The 23,428-nt window shown below is 39.9% G+C and overlaps 2 protein-coding genes across 5 annotated transcripts; one reads left to right on the top strand and one right to left on the bottom strand.

The window, feature by feature from the left end:
• Positions 1–231: 231 nt before the first annotated feature.
• si:dkey-196h17.9 (uncharacterized) lies at positions 232–11,932 on the bottom strand. 3 transcript variants are annotated; one of them, XM_067385145.1, is made up of 11 exons: positions 11,695–11,932; positions 10,668–11,181; positions 9,043–9,124; positions 8,781–8,895; positions 8,577–8,677; positions 8,342–8,440; positions 7,819–7,948; positions 2,617–2,727; positions 2,371–2,523; positions 701–822; positions 232–576 (listed from the first exon to the last, which is right to left on the bottom strand). In XM_067385145.1, exons 4-11 carry the CDS (start codon positions 8,793–8,795, stop codon positions 429–431), a joined length of 879 nt encoding a protein of 292 aa, XP_067241246.1. In that variant the 5' UTR covers positions 8,796–8,895; positions 9,043–9,124; positions 10,668–11,181; positions 11,695–11,932; the 3' UTR covers positions 232–428. The 3 variants fall into 3 exon arrangements, with proteins under 3 accessions (XP_067241246.1, XP_067241248.1, XP_067241247.1); XM_067385147.1 differs by having other exon boundaries at positions 10,963–11,181; XM_067385146.1 differs by lacking the exon at positions 10,668–11,181.
• A 2,732-nt stretch (positions 11,933–14,664) lies between these two features.
• On the top strand, positions 14,665–22,257 carry LOC137020417 (eukaryotic translation initiation factor 5-like). Of its 2 annotated transcripts, XM_067385928.1 has the most exons (12): positions 14,665–14,747; positions 14,948–15,142; positions 16,815–17,094; positions 17,220–17,301; positions 17,393–17,565; positions 18,536–18,647; positions 18,815–18,942; positions 19,022–19,180; positions 19,369–19,530; positions 20,073–20,237; positions 20,354–20,494; positions 21,821–22,257. In XM_067385928.1, the coding sequence occupies exons 3-12, from the start codon at positions 17,023–17,025 to the stop codon at positions 21,914–21,916; spliced, it is 1,290 nt and encodes a 429-aa protein (XP_067242029.1). In that variant the 5' UTR covers positions 14,665–14,747; positions 14,948–15,142; positions 16,815–17,022; the 3' UTR covers positions 21,917–22,257. The 2 variants fall into 2 exon arrangements, with proteins under 2 accessions (XP_067242029.1, XP_067242030.1); XM_067385929.1 differs by lacking the exons at positions 14,665–14,747; positions 14,948–15,142 and adding an exon at positions 15,262–15,392.
• The last annotated feature ends 1,171 nt before the right edge of the window (positions 22,258–23,428 follow it).

The following is a 23,428-nucleotide window of genomic DNA, read 5'->3' as shown; positions in this document are numbered from 1 at the left end:
AAAAAAATCTATTGGGTATTTTGAGCTGAACAGACACATTCAGGGGACACCTTAGACTTATATTACATCTTGTAAAAAAACGTTCAATGGCAGCTTTAAAAGAAATAAACATTTGAAATATATCAGTCTATGTGTAATGAATGAATATAATATAAAAGTTTCACTTTTTGAATGGAATTAGTGAAATAAATCAACTTTTTGATGATATTCTAAGTATATGACCAGCACCTGTAGTAGCACCCATAATAGCGCCCCCTACCATATAACAGTGAAAACATGGAAAGCCGGAAAATTCCGTCCATGGCGGGGAAAGGGTTAAAAGTTGGCTACATTTTAAAAAACATTTTATTATTTAAGACAGACATGGGAGATAATGTCACTGAAGTACCTCTGTAAAGCTCTTTCAGAAGCACTTATTTTGAAGCAAGCTATTTACAACAAAAACAACAAAGGCCCAAATAATAGGTGACAGGTCTATGATTTAGAGACCAGTCCGGGATCGCATCCAGTACTTCCTTCACTTGTCGCTCTGATAACACCCCCTTCCAGCGCAGCAGACCAGGTACATACTGCTCACTGCAAAACATTCAGAAGACTTCAGTGTTTGAATACTCTCACACAATGAAGAAATATGTATTTAAACACCTGTAAATACATGTTTGAATCTGTAATGAAGTGTTAATGAATGGTCTGGGTTTACCTCTCATGTGGGAAATCTTTGAACAAAACACCACAGGTAATCTTCAGCGCATTTACATCACTGTGAAGCAAAACTTCACTCATTCTCTGAAGGAGCTGGTTTTGCTGGGCAACACTGCCATTCTGCAGGCAGAAAATCAAACTATGATTTTTTTATTTATATAATGAATATAAAAACACTGTTCTCTTATGTCAACAGACAAGGATATGTGAAACAATTATGTTAAAGGGGTCCTATTATGCTTTTTTACATTTTAAACTTTCTTTACGGTGCAATATTGTTGTTTGAGCATGAAAAAGGTCTGCAAAGTTACAAAGTCACTCCAAAGGGAGTTATTCTGAACCAGAGATTGTATTATTATAGGGAGATAAGAGGGTCTGTATCTCTTACCATTGGAGAAAGCGTAACGGCTAACTTAATCACGCACCTCTCAGCCGATCGTGTCGCAGTTCAAAACTCCTCCCTGCGTACCGCCCGTACCGCCAGTAAGCATTAGCTATTACACTTTTTTTGGCTAAAAGTTACAGGCTTGCCTTCCAGTGGCTTTGTATGAACCCTCAAAAATGCCTTGATTGAAGTTTTGAGTTTTCAGTACACACAGTGTTGCCAAGTTGGGCTACTGTAACACTGTTGCCATGGTTTATTTTTCATGTCCTTGGTCTGAAGCAACCCCAAATAACATGTTATTTACCCCCTGGAATGTGTATTTTACCACAGGAATCCCACTAAAAAGTGGATTCCCCAGCAATTAGCAATTGGGCAGATTTTGTTGTGAAAACCTGGCAACCCTGGGTACACCTCACATCATTTAAATAATTCCCGTCCAAGGCATATGCAAAGAAAAAAAAAGAGCGAGGTCTACTTGAGTTGCGTTAGTACAGTAGAAAACTCGCAGTTATGTACGCGACATTTCTGAAACATGCTCAGTTGACTGATTGGTGCATTCAAGTCCTTCTGGGAAGTTTGTATTACGAGTTGGGAAGTCAAGTTTAAACACATTAGGTGCATTCAAGTCACTTTTGTTGGAGCAAGATGGCGGCTTACCTTTATCTTAATTAACAACTCAAAACTACAGAAAGGTTTTTAACTCTACTTCTAGAAAATTAGGAATGTGTATCAGATGTGTTTTGCTTTTTGTGTTTTTAATTAATTTATTAATCCACTGTAAACTTTACATATTATTACTATGCTATTATATTGTGTGCAGACTATTAACTAATTTTGTAGTAAATATAAACAAGCCTAATAATGCCACTATTAAATATAATAAGTATTTCTCAAATCCTGAGCTTCCCACTCATATTTTATGACACTGTTGTGGCAATAATGTGTGTTCAACTCGTAAATACGATATTTCCGACATGACTTTAATGCACCAAATCACAACACACTGATCCAGCTGACCAATAAGAGCACAGTACTCTTTATAGAAGGAGGGGCTTCATAGAAATGGGAACTAAACAGAGTTTTACAGAGTGGGAAGAGATTCTGCAACAAAACATTTGAACATCCAAGCATGAAAAGCAATTCTAGCAAAAATCAAAATCAAGACTTTAAAAAGGGCATAATAGGTCCCCCCTGAATATAGTTTGACCCTGATTTCCACTGGTCAAATGCATCAGGAAATCAGTAATTAAATACAAATGAATGAAAGAGAGATTTTTTTTCACCAGTTCAGAGAATGTTTCGTGAAAACGTTGAACATCCTCTTTTATCTTTTCCTCAGCATTTTCCCAAAGCTTCTCTAGCTTTCTGAACTTTGTCTTCATCAGGCACTCCAGGTATACTTTGGAAACACAGTTGTAAGCTATTTTCACAGTGATCTGTCAGAAATTAAGGGAGCGTTGGAGAGAATGAGGGTGAGGTATGAAGCTTGAATCTTTTTGATTGGTTTTAAGGTCATACATGGAGCGTACCTTTTTGATCTCTAAGGCGGTCTCGGGCAGAGATGAACAATGCTCGTGTATTGCCTTCATCAGGATATCTGTATCCACATTGTTTTTCTTGAAATAACTTCCTAAATTGTCCTACAAATGAACATTTAAAGACAAACAGGACTGTAAGATTGATATAAAATGTGTTTGGATTAGTATCCTTGTTGTTTATATCAGTAGCATGGAGAAATCTGATATGAAACAATTTATGCAGCTGAAATAATCCCACTGAGATGTTATGTGTAACAGACACGTCAGGTTCCACCTCACTTCCTTACCCACGCACTCAATCACCGGAGTACTGATCACCGCCACCTGCCACTCATCAGCACCGCAATCAACACCACTATAAAGACTCTTCACTCACACACACTCACCGTCCGGTCTCGTTTGCTATACTTCACATGTATGCTTACCTTAAGGACTCCCAACGCCATATCTACCTGCTTCAGACGTCTCCTCCTACTCCCCTGTCTCCTGCTCCTCGTGTCTACCAACCTGCTTGTGTGTGTGAGTGTCTCCGCCAGCTCCTTCCATCATCTGCAACTACAAGACATATTCAGGACAGTATTAGTTTCTCTTCACCTCTCAACTTCCTATAATCTGCTCAACTTCACCCCGTGCTTTGCTGTTATCAATAAACTTACCTGGATTGATCTTATCTCTGCCTCCGTGTCTCTGTACCATAACAGAAGACCGGACCATACCAACTTCACAGCATGAGCACCAACGACCCGTTCCAAGAGCTCGTGGACGCATTGTGCCGAGCACTCACACCACAGCCATCATCAACATCATCATCATTCACGGCTGTTGCTCCCGCACCCTCCTTCACCGCTCCTTCACCTGCATTCACCGCCAGTCCCATGGCCTATCCGGCGCCCTACTCTGGATCGGCGGAGGAATGCAGCGGATTCCTTCTTCAATGTGAACTGGTCCTGGAGATGCAGCCACACCTCTACACAACCGACACCTCAAAAATAGCGTTCATCATTTCGCCCTGCAATGGGCCGATTCTCTATGGACCCAGAAAGGACCTGTCGTCCAGTCATATTCGGCGTTCGTCTCTCACTTCCGCAAGGTCTTTGGGAAACCTCTAAAGGATTCTTCTACTGGTGAGAAACTCTATAATCTAAAGCAAAGGAATCTCTCTGTAAATGATTATGCCTTGCAGTTCCGAACGCTAGCCGCTACCAGCGGATGGAATGAACAAGCCCTCATCACATCTTTCCGTCAAGGACTGGAACCCAACGTGCGGCTGCATCTCCCTGCATACGAGGACTCAATGGGACTTGAACGCTTCATCCAACTCGCCATCCGCGTGGGTTCTCGTATGCAGTCGTGTCTCCTCGAGCACCAGGGCCAGTCATCCACCATCAACCTCCTCCGCCGGTCAGAACCCGTCAGCTCCCCAGAACCAGCCACCGAGCCCATGCAAGTAGATCACTCACGTCTCACCTCAAATGAAAGACAAAGAAGATTAACTCTTAACTTATGTTTATATTGTGGATCTCCGGGGCATGTTCTCTCCACATGCCCAACCCGTCCTCCTCGGCCCGTGGTGAGTGCGATTTTTCCCTTCCATTCATAAAATGAAACCACTCACGACTATTGTAATCCTTACTGCTGCAAATACCTCTGTTCCAGTGGTGGCGCTCCTCGACTCAGGGTCTGCAGGAAATTTCATCTCAGGCGCCCTCTGTCGACAACTCAAGCTCAAGATCTCCCCGTCTCCGGTTAACTATCAAATCCACTCCATCACGGGCAAACCCCTGAGCCGTAAGCACATCCGTCATTGTGTGGGACCACTTCAACTCTGCGTGGGTGTTCTACATTCAGAAAAGATTAATCTGCTGGTTCTGGAGGAATCCACCGCTGACGTGGTTCTAGGGCGCCTGTGGCTCGAACAACATAGCCCCAACATCTCTTGGCGCACGGGCGAAGTCCTGAAGTGGGGCGACCACTGCTTTCCAGACTGCTTCCCAGCGCTTCCTATTCCAAGGTCTCCACTCTCCGAATCTCTCTCTATGAACGCTACCTCTATTGAAAGCCCCGTCGAGAAACGCTCCGTGGATGTTCCCCCGGACTACGCCCCCTTCAGTGACGTTTTCTGAACATCTCCGTAGTGCCTGTGTTCACTAAGTTGGACCTCCGCAGCGCGTACAACCTCATCCGGATACGCCCACCGGACACTACGAGTATCTCTTCATGCCGTATGGCCTGGTCAACGCCCCCTCCGTATTCCAGGACTTTATACACGAGGTGCTCTGGGAGTTCCTACACAAGTTCGTTCTGGTATACATCGATGACATCCTCATCTACTCCCGGAGCTTGGCCGAACATCGCCACCACGTTGCGGAGGTCCTCCAATGACTACGACAATTCCACCTCTTCCTCAAAGCTGAAAAGTGCTCCTTTCACCAGCCCTCTGTCCAGTTCCTGGGGTACGTTATAGATCACAGTGGCATCCGGATGGACGAGGGGAAGGTCTCCGCCATTCAGTCCTGGCCCACTCCATCTTCAATCAAAGAACTCCAACGCTTCCTAGGTTTCTCCAATTTCTACCGCCGGTTTATCAAGAACTACAGCACCATTGTCAGTCCACTAACCAACCTTCTTCGTAATCAGCCCAAGTCTCTGTCCTGGTCCCAGCAAGCCACTAACGCCTTCGAAACCCTGAAGAGAGCCTTCACCACCGCTCCCCTCCTCGTCCACCCCAATCCAGAGCTCCCATTCGTTGTGGAAGTGGACGCCTCCACCACCGGAGTGGGAGCGGTCCTCTCACAGCAGCAGGGGACACCAAGTAGGCTCCATCCATGCGCCTTCTTCTCCCGCAAGCTCAACCCGGCGGAGGTCAACTACGACATCGGTGACCGCGAACTCCTGGCCGTCAAGCTTGCCCTCGAGGAGTGGAGGCATTGGTTGGAGGGGGCTACTCATCCTTTCCAAGTTCTCACTGATCATAAGAACCTTGAATATCTGAAGGCTTCCAAGAGACTCAACCCGCGCCAAGCTCGCTGGGCCATGTTTTTCTCAAGGTTTAATTTCTCTATCTCCTACCGTCCTGGGTCAAAAAATACCAAAGCCGACGCCCTGTCTCGCCTCCATTCTCCTGATGAAAAGCCTGAAGATCCTGAAACAATCTTGCCGGAGTCCATCTTCGTGAACCCCATCCAGTGGTCCGAAGAAACCATTCCCTCCTCCAATGCCTCCACACGCACTCCGCCGGGTTGCCCCCAAGGCTTGCAATACGTCACACGGGCACGTCGCACTCCACTCCTGCACAATACCCACTCATCACTTGGCACTGGTCACCCGGGGGTCAATGAGACCCTCTCGTTGCTCAAACAACGCTTCTGGTGGCCCAACATGGCCAAAGATGTCAGAAGGTACGTGCAGGGCTGCAGGGAGTGCGCCATCTCCAAGAGCCCACGCCATCTTCCCACCGGCAAGCTCCTACCTCTGCCCGTTCCTGAGAGACCCTGGTCACACCTGGGAGTGGACTTCGTCACAGATCTCCCTGAGTCTGACGGTAACACATGCATCCTGGTGGTGGTAGACCGCTTCTCGAAGTCCTGCCATCTGATACCCCTGGAGGGTCTACCTACCGCTATGGCAACTGCTGAGTTAATGTTTAATCACGTCTTTCGTCATTATGGAATACCTGAAGATATAGTCTCCGACAGAGGACCCCAATTCGTCTCCCACGTCTGGAAAGCCTTCTTCTCGCTCCTGGGTGTGACCGTCAGCCTATCATCGGGATACCATCCTCAGTCGAACGGGCAGACGGAACGTAAGATCCAGGAGATTGGCCGCTTCCTGCGTACCTTCTGTCACAGCCACCAGAACTCCTGGAACCAGTACCTGGGTTGGGCCGAGTACGCACAGAACTCCCTCCGACAAGCCACAACTGGACTGACACCCTTCCAGTGCGTACTCGGCTACCAACCCCCACTGTTCCCCTGGGATGGGGAACCTTCCAACGTCCCCGCAGTCAACTACTGGTTCCGGGAGAGCGAGAGGGTTTGGGACTCAGCTCATCACCAACTGCAGAGAGCCCTGCGCAGACGCAAAATGACAGCCGACCTTCGGCGCTCCGAAGCTCCTGTGTACCAACCGGGGCAGAAGGTCTGGCTGTCCACCAGGGACATCAGGATGCGTCTGCCCTGCAAGAAGCTGAGTCCACGCTTCATTGGCCCGTTCACCATCATCCGGCAGATCAACCCCGTCACCTACCGTCTCCAGCTCCCAGCACAGTACAGTAGAATCCACCCTACATTCCATGTGTCACTACTTAAGCCTCACCACCCTTCTGTTGTTCCCTCCACAGAACCTGACGTGGCAGCCGCCGAGCCCCCCCTTCCACTCATCCTGGAGGACGGCACAGCTTACGTGGTTCATGAAATCCTGGATTCCCGGTGCCGTGGTGGTCAGCTCGAATACCTCGTCGACTGGGAAGGCTATGGTCCCGAGGAACGCTCATGGGTCCCCAAGAATGATATCCTTGATCCTATCCTATTACAGAACTTCCATGCCAATCACCCTGACAGACCTGCCCCACGCCCGAGAGGAAGACCACCACCACGTTGGGGTCCGCGGCCCTCAGGAGCGGGCCATGGGAGGGGGGGTACTGTAACAGACACGTCAGGTTCCACCTCACTTCCTTACCCACGCACTCAATCACCGGAGTACTGATCACCGCCACCTGCCACTCATCAGCACCGCAATCAACACCACTATAAAGACTCTTCACTCACACACACTCACCGTCCTGTCTCGTTTGCTATACTTCACATGTATGCTTACCTTAAGGACTCCCAACGCCATATCTACCTGCTTCAGACGTCTCCTCCTACTCCCCTGTCTCCTGATCCTCGTGTCTACCAACCTGCTTGTGTGTGTGAGTGTCTCCGCCAGCTCCTTCCATCATCTGCAACTACAAGACATATTCAGGACAGTATTAGTTTCTCTTCACCTCTCAACTTCCTATAATCTGCTCAACATCACCCCGTGCTTTGCTGTTATCAATAAACTTACCTGGATTGATCTTATCTCTGCCTCCGTGTCTCTGTACCATAACATTATGGACTTCACAATCCTGCGGACGCACTTAATTTCAAGTCCATGATCTTTTTTCCTGTACAGATGATCATAAACACATATGATGGAATAATTGAGACATACCTGTGCTAAGCTTTCCATGATCTTCTGTACAATGGATAAAGCATTATCTTCCAGTTTCTGTAGCATGCTTATGGTGCTTTTGACATCATCGCTGTTGTTTTTATCTGGAATGATTTGTGTAGCACAACATCTGTAGTAAAATAACACTGATTTAGTCTTATTCAGGGATAAAAGATTGCAGGGTTACCTCTTACTGTAAGCATGTGAATTAATACATTTTAGATAGGGAAAAGCCAATTAAAAATGCACTAAAATGTTCACTTTAAAAAAATGTTTTTGATGCAAAGAAATTAATATTTGCACTATTTTTTTTTTTTAATTATACACTCCAGTATATAATGACCCTAGTGTATAACCTATATTTTGTTCTACACAAGGGCTGTCCCTAATAACACAATATTTTAGCCAAATTTGGCAGTCAAATATTAGTCACTTTATCTTAATGTCTCCACAATTATAATCTGATACTTAATTATATAATGTTATTCTGAGCCACATATATTTAATGATCATTAGTAAATACCTGAGCTGCATACAAGTGTTGATGATCCGAAACAGATAAACAGAGTCCTTCTCAGTGAACTTTAGTTTTTTCAGACGTTTATTCTCAGTATCCACATACCTAAGAAAACACATATTTATATTAAGTATAGGATCACAAACCTCCCCTCTCCCTCAACCATACACTAGAATGATAATCACTTTAAATGAGAATCGTTTTAATGTGTAAACCAAATATAAGATGAGGCGAAACCTACTTCTGAGCAAAACCACGCAGCTCTTCACTACAGAGTATTTGTACTGCATGCATCAAGGTCGGACCACCCTTTTTAGCATCTACAATAGCATGATTCAGGCACTGAAATAAGCGAGAAATATATCATATAAATCCCCTATATGATACCTTTTTACATGAGAAAATAAAAAAAAGTTTTGCTTTACTTTCTCTCTCCAAGAGCTACCTGAATGACATCCATGTGAACTCTTTATGAACGTTTCTTCATTCATTGAGTCCTCATTATGTCCATGTTGCTCATCATAGTGCAGGATGTTCTCTAAAGTCATAGAGATGTCCTTCTGTTGCAATTAAATTTGGGACAGAGACATCTGTGTTACATCTCTCTTGATTTGGGTCCTTTCATGCATTACTGATATTATTCATAATGAGAGTCACATACAGTACTTAAAATAACACCCAAACAGTCATAAACTGTGAAGACCTACCTGAAGTTGTGTAAGTAGTTTCTGCTTTGCTTTCTCAAACCATCCTGTCAAGCGCAGTGGGTCGTACACTGTCAGTTTTGAGCTGAAACATGAATGAGTACATAAAGTATAAGTAGTACACATTAAATGTGCCCTAGAATCAAACATTTAATTTACCTTGGCATAGTTGAATAACAAGAGTTCAGTACATGGAAATGACATACAGTGAGTCTCAAACTCCATTGTTTCCTCCTTCTTATATAAATCTCATTTGTTTAAAAGACCTCCAGAAAACAGGCGAATCTCAACATAACACCGACTGTTACGTAACAGTCGGGGTGTATGCCCCCAATATTTGCATATGCCAGCCCATGTTCCCAACATTATCATTATGAAAGGCATTAGACAAGGGCAGAACGTCTGGATGTGCACAGCTGAATCAACAGACTAGGTAAGCAAGCAAGAACAATAGCTAAAAATGGCAGATGGAGCAATAATAACTGACATGATCCATGATATCATGATATTTTAGTGATATTTGTAAATTGTCTTTCTAAATGTTTCATTAACATGTTGCTAATGTACTGTTAAATGTGGTTAAAGTTCCCATCGATTCTTACTGTATTCACGGAGACAAGAGCCGTCCCTATTTTCATTATTAAACACTTGCAGTCTGTATAATGCATAAACACAGCTTCATTCTTTATAAATCTCTCCAACAGTGTGTAATGTTAGCTTTAGCCACGCAGCACAGCCTCAAACTCATTCAGAATCAATGTAAACAATATAACAGTATACAATACACACATAATCCGACTCATGCATGCCGCATGCATGACGAACACTTTGTAAAGATCCATTTTCAGGGTTATATTAGCTGTGTAAACTTTGTTAAGGCACTGTTTAAGGAAAGCGCGAGCTCTGTGGGCGGAGAGCACGGGATTTTAAGGGGCCACAGCATAAATCGGCGCATTTATAATGATGCCCCAAAATAGGCAGTTAAAAAAATTAATAAAAAAAAATATATGGGGTATTTTGAGCTGAAACTTCACAGACACATTCAGGGGACACCTTACACTTATATTACATCTTTTAAAAACATGATCTAGGGCACCTTTAAAAAAGAAAAAAATTCTCTTATGCTCTTCCAGGCTGCATTTATTTGTTCAAAAATATATTAAAAACAGTAATATTGTGAAACATTGTTACAATTATTACAACTATTTATTTTAATATATTTTAAAATGTAATTTATTCCTGTGATGGTAAAGCTGAATTTTCAGCACCATTACTCCAGTCTTCAGTGTCACATGATCCTTCAGAAATTGTAATGCTGATTTAGTGCTCAAGAAACATTTCTTATTATCACAGCATAAAGGTTACTGAGCTGCTTAATATTTTTGTGAAAACTGATAAAAAAAAATCTTTTTTAGAATTCTTTGATGAACAAAGGTAGAAAGAAAAGCATATTTTTTTTAAATACAATAAATGTATTTAGTGTAATTTTTGATCAATTTAGTACATCCTTGATGAATAAAAGTATGCAGACACTGCAAACATTTAAATGGTAGTGTACATTTCAACAGTTCAAAATTAACTTGTTTGTTATACAAATTGCACATTTACATCAAATTTGCAGTGCATACCTGAAGAAAACATCTTTTCCCCACATTATTAAGCAGAAGGTCTCCTTCACAGACAGATCTCTGTTTAGCAGCAGGTCCAACTTGGTAAAGAGGTGACGGCTGTAACTGTCAGTCAGATGAACTAGTAGTCCAGCATCTTCCAGTACCGGTGTTAATCGAATCACCTCATAGCATATCTTGCTCTGTGTGCTCTTTAGAAAGTCCTGTAACTGCTCTAACTGAGATCCATGTGCTCGCTCTGGTAGTGTGGGAATAAGGTTTTCCACAAACTGATCTATTTCTTGAAGATACTTACAGAGCCAGTTTTGAGGAAAAATGCCTTCTTTCTTGTCTATGGTAACATCATTCAGTTTGCTCCATCTTTTCAACACCTCAGCTGCTTTGTCAAGGTCCTCAGGGTTTGAATGTTCACTCAGAATCTTTCTGAGAATTTCAAGCGCTTTCTCGCCATTCACTTCTTCATCCACTGAATCAGATGCAATCCTTAAGTCAGCTGTGCTTTCCTCTTCTCCTGCTAAATGCATGTGAATTTCTGTGAATTAATTGCTTTTGAAAAAACAACATGCAACATGCAAAAGGACTGCACCAGTGTCCACATTTAAAGGAGAATACAATGCTCAGTTTGATCACTGATGATTCACTTAAATAATTTGTGTTTTTGGTCAAAGCATGGTACACCTTATGTTGTATTTTACCCTCTAAAACGACTGACTTTATGCTGTATTGGCATGTCTTGCAAGAGAAAACTGTTCATCTTTATTCCTGGCTGTTTTTTTGTTTGTTTGTATTTTTGGTCAGAACATGTGGATTTATGATGACATAAATGTTTGTTTGTTATTCAGAAATAATTGATGTTTTAGCTTTATGTAGTGTTTTTGATCATATTTTGCTGTAAAAGTTGAATGATATTTAAGTCACCATTAGAATAATAAGTGTTTGGTGAAGTTTCCCCAAAATATGCTGATAAGATGTTGTATTTTACCCTCTAAAAATGATTTAAAGATAAAAAAAAAAAGCATTGTCTTACCATCGGAGGTCTCTGCGTGCTGAGTCTTTTGCTCACCATCCTTAAGTGGAACATCTTCACCTTTATTCTTGGCTGGGGTTTTTTTCTTAAATTTTTTTTTTTAAATTTTTAAGCATCTTTGTAAGTGTAATGTTACTGTATATTAAGAGATTTTAGATTCTGCAATCTGTTTGATTTAGATCCACGTAAAAAAAAGTCATCTGAAGTACAGGTGCTAGTAAATTCAGCTATGTTGTTGTTCTGCTCTTGCACAGGATATGGTTGTGGTCAATTTCTTTGAAGTATCAGAATTAGCTGCAGCAGGTTTGAGCAGAAGGTTTGAGCAGAGTTTCATACTAAATGATAAATTCCACATATTGTACTTGTCAGAAGCTAAATGTAAATTATTTTCTATTGTGCTCAATCACTATTATTTCTCATCCATCCATTGTCTATAACACTTAACATAAGATCATGGGAAGCCTGCTATTATTATAACAGCATGATTTGGTAAGCCACACAACAAGGTTATCTAAAATTATGCATCAAAATATATTACAAATTTGTAATGTTAGGTGCGAATTATGTGTGTGAATGTGAATTAGTTGTGGTCAGAATTATTGGCACCCTTGGTAAATATGATCAAATATGACTGTAAAAAATAAATATGCATTGTTTATCCTTTGGATCTTTAAATTCATAAAATTAGCAAAAGTCTAACCTTTCATTGAAGGAAATGAATTGCAAGTGGAGAAAAAAATCACATTATGAAATAAATGTTTTTCTCTGAAACATATCGGCCACAATTATTGGCACCCTTTTATTCAATACTTTTCGCAACCTCCTTTTGCCAAGATAACAGCTCTGAGTCTTCTTCTATAATGCCTGGTGAGTTTGGAGAACACCTGACAAGAGTTCAGAGATCATTCCTTCATACAGAATCTCTCCAGATCCTTCAGATTCCCAGCTCCATGCTGGTGCTACTTCTCTTCAGTTCACTCCACTCATTTCTTTAGGGTTCAGGTCAGGGGACTGGGACGACCATGGCAGAAGCTTCATTTTGTGCTCAGTGACCCATATTTGTGTTGGTTTTGATGTTTGTTTTGGATCATTGTCCTGATGGAAGATCCAACCACAACCCATTATTGGATTTTCTGGCAAAAGCGGTCAGGTTTTGAGTTTTAACTGTTAGTAATTGATAGAATCCATGATACCATGTATCTGAACAAGATGTCTAGGAGTCCAGCAAAAAAATAGGCCCACAACATTAAAGATCCAGCAGTATATTTAACCGTGGGCATGGGGTACAATTTATCCATGTGTGCACCAAACCCATCTGGTGGGTTTGCTGCCAAAAAGCAGCATTTTGTTTTAGTTTCATCTGACCATAGAAGCAGGTCCCATATGAAGTTCCGGTCTTGTCTGACAACTGAATATGCTGGAGATTGTTTCTGGATGAGAGCAGAGGATTTTTCTTAAAACCCTCCCAAACAACTTTTGGTGCTGTTTGATAATTTTTTTAGGCTTTCTTTTGCTGCACATCAGAACTATATTCTTTGGTTTTACTCATTGTGGTGAATGATTTGGCCTTTGTGTTTCCTCATGTTTATATTCCTGTGGAACAGGAAGTCATGGCTGGACAGTTTCATGTTCATGATTACCCTGGTGTGCTAAAAAATGTAAATATGAATGGGAATATACTTTAGAGATATTTTACTCATAACAAATTCTAGGGGTGCCAATAATTGTGGCCAACGTGTTCTGGAGAAAAACATTTATTTCATAATGTGATTTTCCCACCACTTTCAATTCCTTTCCTTCACTGAAAGGTTAGATTTTTGGTAATTTTATGAATTAAAGATCAAAAGGATAAACAATGCAGATTTATTTTTACAGTCATCTTTGATAATATTTACCAGGGTGCCACTAGGGGACCTCAGCAAACTTTTGGGGGCCCCAATAAGTCTTGAAGGTGCTTTATATAAAAATGACAGCTAGTGGTTGGAATGGGCACTGCAGGCTAAATTCAAAATATTGTTCACCCCGCCCTCCTCCTCCTCAGACTGGACACTTTCGCAGGTTGCCAGTTTGAAGACACGCAACAGGAGCGAGCTCAGTTGACATTGGAAGGCGAGGAGACTTACACACTGTAAGATAATTAGTTGATTTATTAATTTATGATGAGTTGATATCGTGTTTTAATATGCTCCCGTTCAAATAGCTTTTTAGGTCAGGTAGAATCTGCGATCTCTGACCCAGTTTGTTTGCTTGCTTCCATGGCTGCAATTCGCTGCATGTTTCAAAACATAAATTCCGACACGGAACGCAAATTCCAAAGTAAAATAGCTGGCTATAGGAATAGTTTTCAGAGAAACGAGTATGTGAACTCAGCATGTTTAATAAATATCTGCATGGTATTTTTATGCTTTAGTACAGTCAAAAACTTACATAGAGCACCTTTAAAATGATTGACATTTTGTTATAGATTACGAACTCTTAATTAAAATGCTAAAATAGTAATGTAGTCAAAAAGGTTAAGAACCATTATCTAAGATTTTTACTGTCATTCGATACAACACAAAAGACATATGGAATACTCTATGGTCCTTTCACATCTTTTGTGAATCTGTTTTGTATGTGATGACCACATTAATCCAAATTCCATCCCATAGCCATTTAAATTGTGCAATGACTATTTGGGTACAGTAGCCTAACTGCTAGTCTGAACTCCCCTTCCTATTTTTAGTCAAAATTCGCTTTAAAAAGGACGTTGCATTTTCTTTGCTACAAAAAGCCTCAACTATGCTAACTTACATAACCTATAATTCTCCATTGCGGGGTATGAGTTGCATGAGAAGAACGTAAACCGAAATAAATAGTGATTACATATGGTTCAGCGATGATTGACATCAAAAGGAGCAAGTCAGCGTTAGGAAATTGAATACAGGAAGGGATTTTAGCCAATGAATGGCCGCGGTGGGCGGGGTTATGTGGATTGCACGCGAGGTACACGCCCATTATCAGCACTCACAACTCATTCTGCCTTTGCGTGGAGCAAAGAAGGTTCTGGAAAGGTAAGACGTGACCTAATATTAAAACATGCTGGTAAATTAACATGTATCAGACATATCCGTAGTATCTGAGACTAATAAATGTCAAAGAAGTCGTTTTTTTTCTTGTCATGACGAAGCGGAGAGCTGTTTAGCTTTATGAGTATCACAGCAAGTGTGTTGCCAAGTTACATTTGACAAATCTAGCTCTTTTTCTAATCCAGCTTCTCTCCGGAAATCTGATACCCCTCGACTGATCGGCTGCATCGCTCAGCACTTCCCAGGTATAATCTCTGTACCGTTGTGTCGTGTTACATTCTTTGGATCACGACCCAACATCTCCAGGCTCTCCACTGTCAACCCTTCACTCCGTCGGTGGACGACTAGCGTTGTGTTTATGTCTTTATTTTACGGAAACGGTGAGTATGCGATTGGTCATTTGCATAAACTGCTTTGTAAATATCTATTACACATTTGTAAATGCGTTTTGGGTAGCTAAGACTTGAAAACGATTGTTTTGGACGCTTTATAACTAGCTAATGGGTGTGAACTAGCTTGACGGAGGGGAACAAAATGGCGTCATGGTGCTTTTGCGCACTCCGCTGCGCGCTAACCGTGACGCACTCTGCACCACCGCGACGATCACACAACTTTACGACTCTTTCTGAGGTTTGTTAAACATAATGCGTTTTTGCTGTGTTTTAATTATCTACGGTGATCTACGGGCTGTCGTCGGTATTCGACGTGTTTATTTCGATGTAAAAATAGCGGAGGGGGTTGAGCTCGAGCGGGTAACGTTAACCATGTGTATATCGACCTTGGGTGCAATACGTGCGACTCAGTAATGCGCTGTAATTTACATATGTATTATTTATAAACGCATATTAAAACACTGACGTGAATTGAATAAGAAAAGTTCAGAGCCCACGTCAGTGTGTTTTAATATTCTCTCAACGGTTTCTGTATTGAAGTCGATTGATGTAACTTACTTTCAATTAAACTAAACGATGGACGCGCATAATAGTACGTGATCGTAATTTTACATTTGTTTGGTATTGGAAACCTTGTTCTGTCACGTAACTTGCAGCTCTTAAATATATTCCTCAACACGTGTTCATTTGGCTTGAGTCATACCTAAACCTGCTGACGTAGTCGATGACGTGTGCAGCTGGTGTCTTTATCAAGGACTCTATTAAATTATTTTTTTATTTCACAGCCAGAAGTTTGTTTGCCTTTAATAACAGATGGCAGAGATAATATTATAAGTAATTTATTATATTTATTCTAAAGTTAATTATATTGGGACCTTTCCACCATAGACATATAAAAAATTTCCCCCCTCAATAATCAGATATGACACAATTTTCTCCCCCAATATTTAATATTCTTGATGGTGCACTGCTCTGTTTGTTGTCAGGATGACAGAAAGTTTTAAAAGTTGAATTGCTAGGCTGGTCTCGCCTCAGTGGTCTTAACAGCTCGTCAATGTCAAAATCAATGTCGGTCAAACAAGCTTTGGCTGTTCCAGCACCAACCTTCAGCTTTAAACATAATATTTGACAACTGTTTTTATGACAGAAATGTTAAAAGACAGGCCGCTTTGTTTACGTGACTCATTTAATTCATTATTGAATAATATATATATATATATATATATATATATATATATATATATATATATATATATATATATTTTGCATATTATTAGGGATACGATCAAGAGTGAATGTTAACTTATCTTTAAAAAATGTATATTGTTTGCAAATAGATTGCTTCAAAATAAATTATATTTTTGAACTATTCCATAAAGTCCTACTAAATGAAAATTACTTGCTAAATGGTCACAGTCTTGATTCAAATCATGAATCCACTACATTATTCAAATGTTGCGTAGAAGAGAAATAGTGCTGTGATTTTGCCATATACAACAATTGGCCAGTTAGTTTGTATATTTCTTCTGCCAGCAAAATGGCTTCCAGAACACTCCAATGCATCAAGCTTTGTGTCACCAAGTGGAAAGCAAAGTTACTTATCTAATTAAAGGACTGGAAATAACTGTTGTATAATAGTGTATTTCACTTTGCTTTTCAGAGCTGTTGCGCAGCTGTTGGAACGCGAGCGGAGGAAACCTAGTCCACGAGCAAGGAGTTTGCAGCCACTGTGGCAAGATCTTTTTCATGTCAGAGACCGAGCACACTTGCAGTTGTTTATGTCATCCCCTCTTCTCCAGACAGAAGATACCCAAAAAATCCCATTCAAGATCTTCTTATCTTGCTGATAGTGCTTCAGATCACTCAAAATGTCTGTCAACGTCAACCGCAATGTGTCGGACCAGTTCTACCGGTACAAGATGCCCCGTTTGATTGCCAAGGTACCCCAGAGACTTGTTTTGGTCTGAATGCTGTATGAATTTGACAGTTTAAATTATTTCTGCGTACAGATATTCAGTTGGAGAAGATTAAAAAAAGTTTTCCCATTGTCAATTTCACTTAATAGGTGGAAGGCAAAGGGAATGGAATCAAGACGGTCATTGTCAACATGGTTGATGTTGCAAAGGCACTGAACAGGCCTCCAACCTGTAAGTTTGTTTTTACAACTAGTTATATCATAGCTATTATTCTTTCAGTAGTGTTTCATTATGTATACCTTTCTCTTTGCTATTTCCTTAGATCCAACTAAGTATTTTGGCTGTGAGTTGGGGGCGCAGACTCAGTTTGATGCTAAGAATGACCGCTACATCGTAAACGGATCCCATGAAGCCAACAAACTGCAGGACATGCTGGATGGATTCATCCGCAAGTTTGTGCTGTGCTCCGAGTGTGACAATCCTGAGACTGACCTGGTAAGTTGACAATCAGGGTTTTGGCCTGCTGAAAAGTTTGTCCACTCATGGTTAAAAATTAAAGATTCTGTTTACTTTTAGTTTTTCTGTCGGTCAGATAGTGTTTGCAGAACATTCTCAGGTGTACTTAAACTTGTTTTTGCCTTTTTGGGGCAAGGGCAGTTGGTTTGTGATGTTCAGTACACTTAACTTTGTCCTTTTGACTTTCATAACGCCTACACAAGTGTTAAAAATATATCCACGGTTGTGAAAGCATCAGTCATTTGCGGTGTTATTTGTATTTTACTTTGTTTTTTTATATATATATATATATATATATATATATATATATATATATATATGTATATATGTATATGTGTGTGTGTGTACGTATATATGTATGTGTGTGTCTTTTTATAGTATTCATTATTTTTTCTTCTACTTTTTTCACTTGTGTTAATTTCTTAGGTTTAAGTTTTTTTTTTTTTTTTTTGCTTTAAGTTTTTCATCTAATAATTATATATTATTGCAAGTTTATTTCGATAAACATTTTTTAATAGTTTTAATTTTAACTAATAATAACACTAACTGTCTCAGTCTGCAAGTCTCTATTATATATTGGAGTGGTATAAAATTGTTCTTATATTGATTGTGGCTGTTTAGCTTAGCTTTAATTACAGTTTAATTTACACAATTATAAGTGTTAAAACTATGTATATGTATTTATTTATTTTTTTTAAAGAAACTTAAGAGAAACTACTTCTGATTTTATCCAATAATGCCAGTGAACACTTGCACGGTTTCGAATAAACCACTGCAATACCTTTTAATAGCAAGTTTCTTCCATAGTTCCACATTTTCAGCTGATGTTTAAAAACACTGCAATCCAATCCTCTCATGGTTTTTGAAGAGTGAAAATTAAAACCTTTCAATTCAGAAATCCTTTTATTTTCAGAAATGGTCCTCATAGTATCTGATGTTTAATTTGCAGCATGTTAACCCAAAGAAGCAGACCATCGGAAGCTCCTGCAAGGCTTGTGGTAATCGGGGAATGCTGGACACTCGGCACAAACTGTGCACATTCATCCTCAAAAACCCACCTGGTGAGTTGGTGCTGTTGCGGGGTGTTAAAATGCATCTACTGCTGTTAGAAATGTATGCTTTAAGTTTGTAGAAAATAGGTTTAAAACCGTTTGCTGTTTAAACTTCTTAGCTTTTCATATAAGCTTTATAAGCTCAATTTTTAAGATCTAATCTGTTTGAAATGCAGAGAGTGATAGCAGTTGTGTGAAAGAGAAGAAGGAGAAAGAGAAGAAAAACAGAAAGAAGGATAAGGAGAATGGCTCGGGTAGTGGCGAGGCTGGGAACCATAATGACATAGATGCACCAGATGTTGTGGTAAGAGATACCCATGAATATTAATTTAATGTAACTGGTAACCAGTACATTTAAGTGTATGTTTGTGGGTAATGTGTAGGATGGTGAGGACGATGATGACTGGGCAGAGGAAACCACAGAGGAGGCCCAGCGTCGACGTATGGAGGAGATCAGTGACCATGCTAAGAACCTGACCCTCAGCGAGGACCTGGAGAAACCCCTGGAAGAGAGGGTCAACATGTTCTACAACTTTGTCAAAGTAAGTAATGCCACTCTAGGTTTCCAAAAACATTTTACTCATTTTGGAAAAAAAAATTACTGACTTAACTTTTCAATGGTAGTTTACCTTATGTGAATTAGATTTAAAATTCCATTAACATGAATGTTTAAATAACCAAAGATCTATTAATGTTACTAGGATTCAAACATCTTTCTTTTTCTAACCAGCAAAAGAAAGAAAGTGGAGCAATTGGCTCTGCCGATAAGGAGATTCTGGCTGAAGCAGAAAGGCTGGATGTGAGAGCCATGGGACCGCTCATCTTGAGTGAACTGCTCTTTGACGAGAACATTAGAGACCAAATCAAGAAATACAAACGTCACTTTCTGCGGGTACAGTTTAAAACAAAAAAACAAAACAAAAAACACTCTTCTAATTTGAAATGTGATAGACTGTCTCACACAGGATCTGCATGTACAGAACTAATTGGAACACCCCTGTCACTTGTGTTAATTTATTAAATATTTTGGCTAATTTAATTTCTGCCTTAAGCTGAGTAGGTACTCTTAGCTCCATCTAATACATTTCAGTTTGACAGATTTTGAATGTTTCTGTCTTGGCCTAGTGATAGATGAATATTTATAGCAGGACACTGAGACCTGCCTACAAGCTGTGTAAAGCCATGCTAAATTTAAGTCTTGACTAGCTATTTAAATGCCACTTTTGAATCAGCTGCTTTGATATCTACCAGTTTTCACTTGCTGAGATAATCGAAGATGAAGCTGTTAAAAATGCTCTACTGGTGCAAAACTGTTTATCTAGCTCTACATACTTGTCTGCGAAAGATGACAAATTAAGTGCTTACATCTGATAAATGTATGTAGTTTTACCACATAATCACAGTGCTGAAAGTTCCAGTTCTCCTTTCTTGCAGTTCTGCCACAACGATAAGAAAGCTCAGAAGTATCTGCTGGGAGGATTTGAGTGTCTGGTGAAGCTTCATCAAAGTCAGCTGCTGCCACGAGTGCCCATCGTTCTCAAAGACCTCTATGATGCAGACCTACTGGAGGAGGATGTCATACTCACATGGGCAGAGAAGGTGTGCATTTCACAATTTTACATACAACTTGGATTGATGGAGCATGTTATAAGATTAGGAACAAGTTTGGTATGAACTATGAATCTTGAATAAAATGTCTTTTGTTTTGCTTTAAGGTATCAAAGAAGTATGTTTCCAAGGAGCTGGCCAAAGAGATCCATGCCAAGGCGGCTCCCTTTGTCAAATGGCTGAAAGAGGCTGAGGAGGAGAGTGAGGGGAGTGAAGCAGAGGAGGAGGAAGATGATGAAAATGTTGAGGTAATTTCATCCCCATTTTTTTTTATTTTGAACTCTTGGATTAGCTCAACTTATTTATGAGCAGATTGTCCCTTTATCTAGCTATAGCTGCATAATTTTTTATCTCGGGCCTTGGAAGAATTGGTTGTTCCTCAGGCTTCAGCCATTTCTCAAGAATGTAGTGTAGCTACACTTGAGCCTATGGAAGCTTGTTTCTGCTATTTATATCTGCTATATATATTTGTTTCTGAATAAAAAAAAAATCTTATCACAGTGACTTATCACACAATTCTGACTTTTTCACAATTGCAAATTTCAGAGACTTGATGTAATGATGAAATGGCAATGACGTAAACCCTCAATTCTGACTATTTCTCACAATTAAGTTTATATCTTGCAATTTTAACTACCCCCACCCCCCCCTTCTGAAGTTGCAGTTGCTAGGGGAGAAGTCACAATTCATTTTATTCCATGCCTGTAACAAGCTTCCATGTGAACCATGATGATATGGGAAAAAGAAAAATATATATTCCATATCCATCCCATATCCTGTTCTGCTATATACATGAAGAATTCAGATGCAAAAGCCGCTAAATGCTACCTTCATCAAAAATGATGTTGAGCAAATGCTCTTCGCACATAATTATACGTTTGTTGGCAGAAACCACTATACGCCACTTCCCTTTGTCAGAAAAAGCTTCTAAGTCCACAGAACAACCAATCAGAACATGCAAATCGAATCATATGATTTCAAGATGACGTGTGCGTATGAGCCGGCTTTCAATTGCCAAGCTGCAAGTGGTAATCATGTTTTTGTCCATCGTTACAGTGGCAATGACAGGATTTCCTTTTTCTGCTGTAAAACTGACAGAATCAAACGTTTTACTCTTGTTGTCCAAAGAGGTTGGACTTGGAGGTTTTTGCAAAAATTGTTAAATACCAATGAATTGACTAAAGTGACATTTTTGAAAATAAGGCATTTCAATAACTGACTAATAACCTTTTCATTGCCATAAAAGTGAAATTACTGAACCTAAACATAGGAGCCTGATAAAAGAAAATGCTCAGTGAAACTCTTCATTCATTCATTCATTCATTCATTCATTCATTCATATATATATATATATATGTGTGTGTGTGTGTGTGTGTAATTGCGTACAGAAACTGTTAATCTGTAATAGTTAATTAGAGAAACTGCTTTATATTTTAACTGTTAGGAGGAGCCCTGGGACTGTAATTAGTGTAATTACATTAGTTTTCTCTGGGCTACAATTAGAGAAAGGTTGAGAAAGGCTTGTGTGATGTTCTGATTCTTCATCCCTCTCATTTGAACACTCTGGTCTTCAGGTAGTGTACTCTTCCTCTGCGAGAGAGCTAAAGGTAGAGGCCGTTCAGCCAGAGAAAGCTGAAGAGGACGATGACCTTGATATTGATGCCATTTAAAGAAATGACAAGTGAAACAGCAGCTGCCATTCTGGAACCTTGCTACTTCCTGTTGTAATGATGAAATGGATCACAGTGGCCTCCTGTTTAGCCCCAATCTTGTTTTGTCCCACTTTCTCCTTGGTTAAATTTGATTTACAAGAATGGTTTTAATATAGCTCTTTCATTGACTTGCTGCTAAAGTATTAAGAACTTTTGAGCTTTATTGTATGTATCGAGCAATTTTGTTGTATTGTGAGCTTGACTTTGATTCATTGGTTTGCTTATACTGTACATCTGATTCTTTTTTCTTGTAATCATAAAATAAAGGTTTTTGCTGTACGTTATATGGTCTATTTTGATTTCTTAACTAGAGTCTGTGAAATGTATGATTAAAAATCTCAGTTTTAGCATTATTTGTTTCTAGCACTCCCTTCAACCACATGTCTTCTCATCAAAGCCACACTCCAAAAAAAAAGTGATTATTTCTGATTGGCTTAAAAGAACACAGGCTGGCTGTTCTTAAGACATCTATTGAGAGTGCTAGTGTAGTAGTAACATTTATCCAAGATAACTGCCATTATTGTGGGAAACAATTAATGGTTGAACGTCAAGCATAAAATGGCCACTAGATGGCAACATACATCATGACATCTGACAACTGATGATTCATCTCTAAACTGGCATATGGCTGTAGATCAGTGGCTCAGAAACCTCCTTTGACTCCAAGTTCCACCATTTTTTTTTTAGGGGTCCAGGCACTTCCCCTTTCCTCCGAGATCCGCCATTGTAGGAGCTCCTCTGTCTTTGATGACATTTACTTTTGACATATAATTAAAATGTCAAATGCAGCCTGAAAATGTTTTGATTATAACAAGTCTTACTGACATAATGTCTGCACTACATTTAACCTTGCACATATATGTAGATAATATCTGTATATACTAGTGGCATGCAGCAATATTCTGAAATGAGTATTTTCTGTTGTTTTATTTGCTTGTTTTTCATGTAAATTCATGTTCCAGTTACACTTTTTAGGTTAAATAAACATTACTTACACTATCAAAAAACAGCAACAACCAAAACCGATTCTATTTTGCATATTTACATTAACAGTGTAATTTTCTATTTATTAAAGCAATGCATATTTATCAAGTGTTTTTATCAGTTTTTTTTATTTTTTATAGTTTTTTTTATTTATCCAAAATAACTATAAGAGCGTTGTAATATATGTCATGTTTTATGTATATTATTTGTAAACTGATGTTCAGGTGTTCTTTTTAATAGTCATATTTATTGGAGGATCAGTAATTAAAGCTTGGTAAACAGGTATGATGGTCACAGACATGGAGATGTACCTTTAAAGGTGATAGAGAGGATTTTTTCCATTGCCTGAGAATTTAATGTCTGTTACTGAGTTTTTGAAATGAGCGCATGCGTAAGAACAACCCAAGGGAACGCCTCCTAAAACTCGTGCACGAGTATTGGAACACGAGTGTTTACCACCGGCATTCGCTGTGTCGTGTTAGTGGA

This window comes from Chanodichthys erythropterus, chromosome 5 (genome assembly GCF_024489055.1).
Source record: "Chanodichthys erythropterus isolate Z2021 chromosome 5, ASM2448905v1, whole genome shotgun sequence".
In the NCBI taxonomy this organism is placed as follows: domain Eukaryota; kingdom Metazoa; phylum Chordata; class Actinopteri; order Cypriniformes; family Xenocyprididae; genus Chanodichthys; species Chanodichthys erythropterus.
The sequence above is the reverse complement of the archived record's forward strand: the minus strand, read 5'-3'. Positions and strand labels throughout refer to the sequence as shown.

Excerpts from the sequence above, each read along its gene's own strand:
- si:dkey-196h17.9 (XM_067385145.1), bottom strand. Across the intron at positions 8,441-8,576 it reads CTGCGTGGTTTTGCTCAGAA|GTATGTGGATACTGAGAATA; the intron begins GTAGGTTTCGCC and ends GTGTTTTCTTAG. Across the intron at positions 577-700 it reads AAAGATTTCCCACATGAGAG|TGAGCAGTATGTACCTGGTC; the intron begins GTAAACCCAGAC and ends AATGTTTTGCAG.
- LOC137020417 (XM_067385928.1), top strand. The coding sequence starts at position 17,023 with ATGTCTGTCAACGTCAACCGCAATGTGTCGGACCAGTTCTACCGGTAC. Across the intron at positions 19,181-19,368 it reads TGTTCTACAACTTTGTCAAA|CAAAAGAAAGAAAGTGGAGC; the intron begins GTAAGTAATGCC and ends TTTTCTAACCAG. Across the intron at positions 20,238-20,353 it reads TACTCACATGGGCAGAGAAG|GTATCAAAGAAGTATGTTTC; the intron begins GTGTGCATTTCA and ends TTTTGCTTTAAG.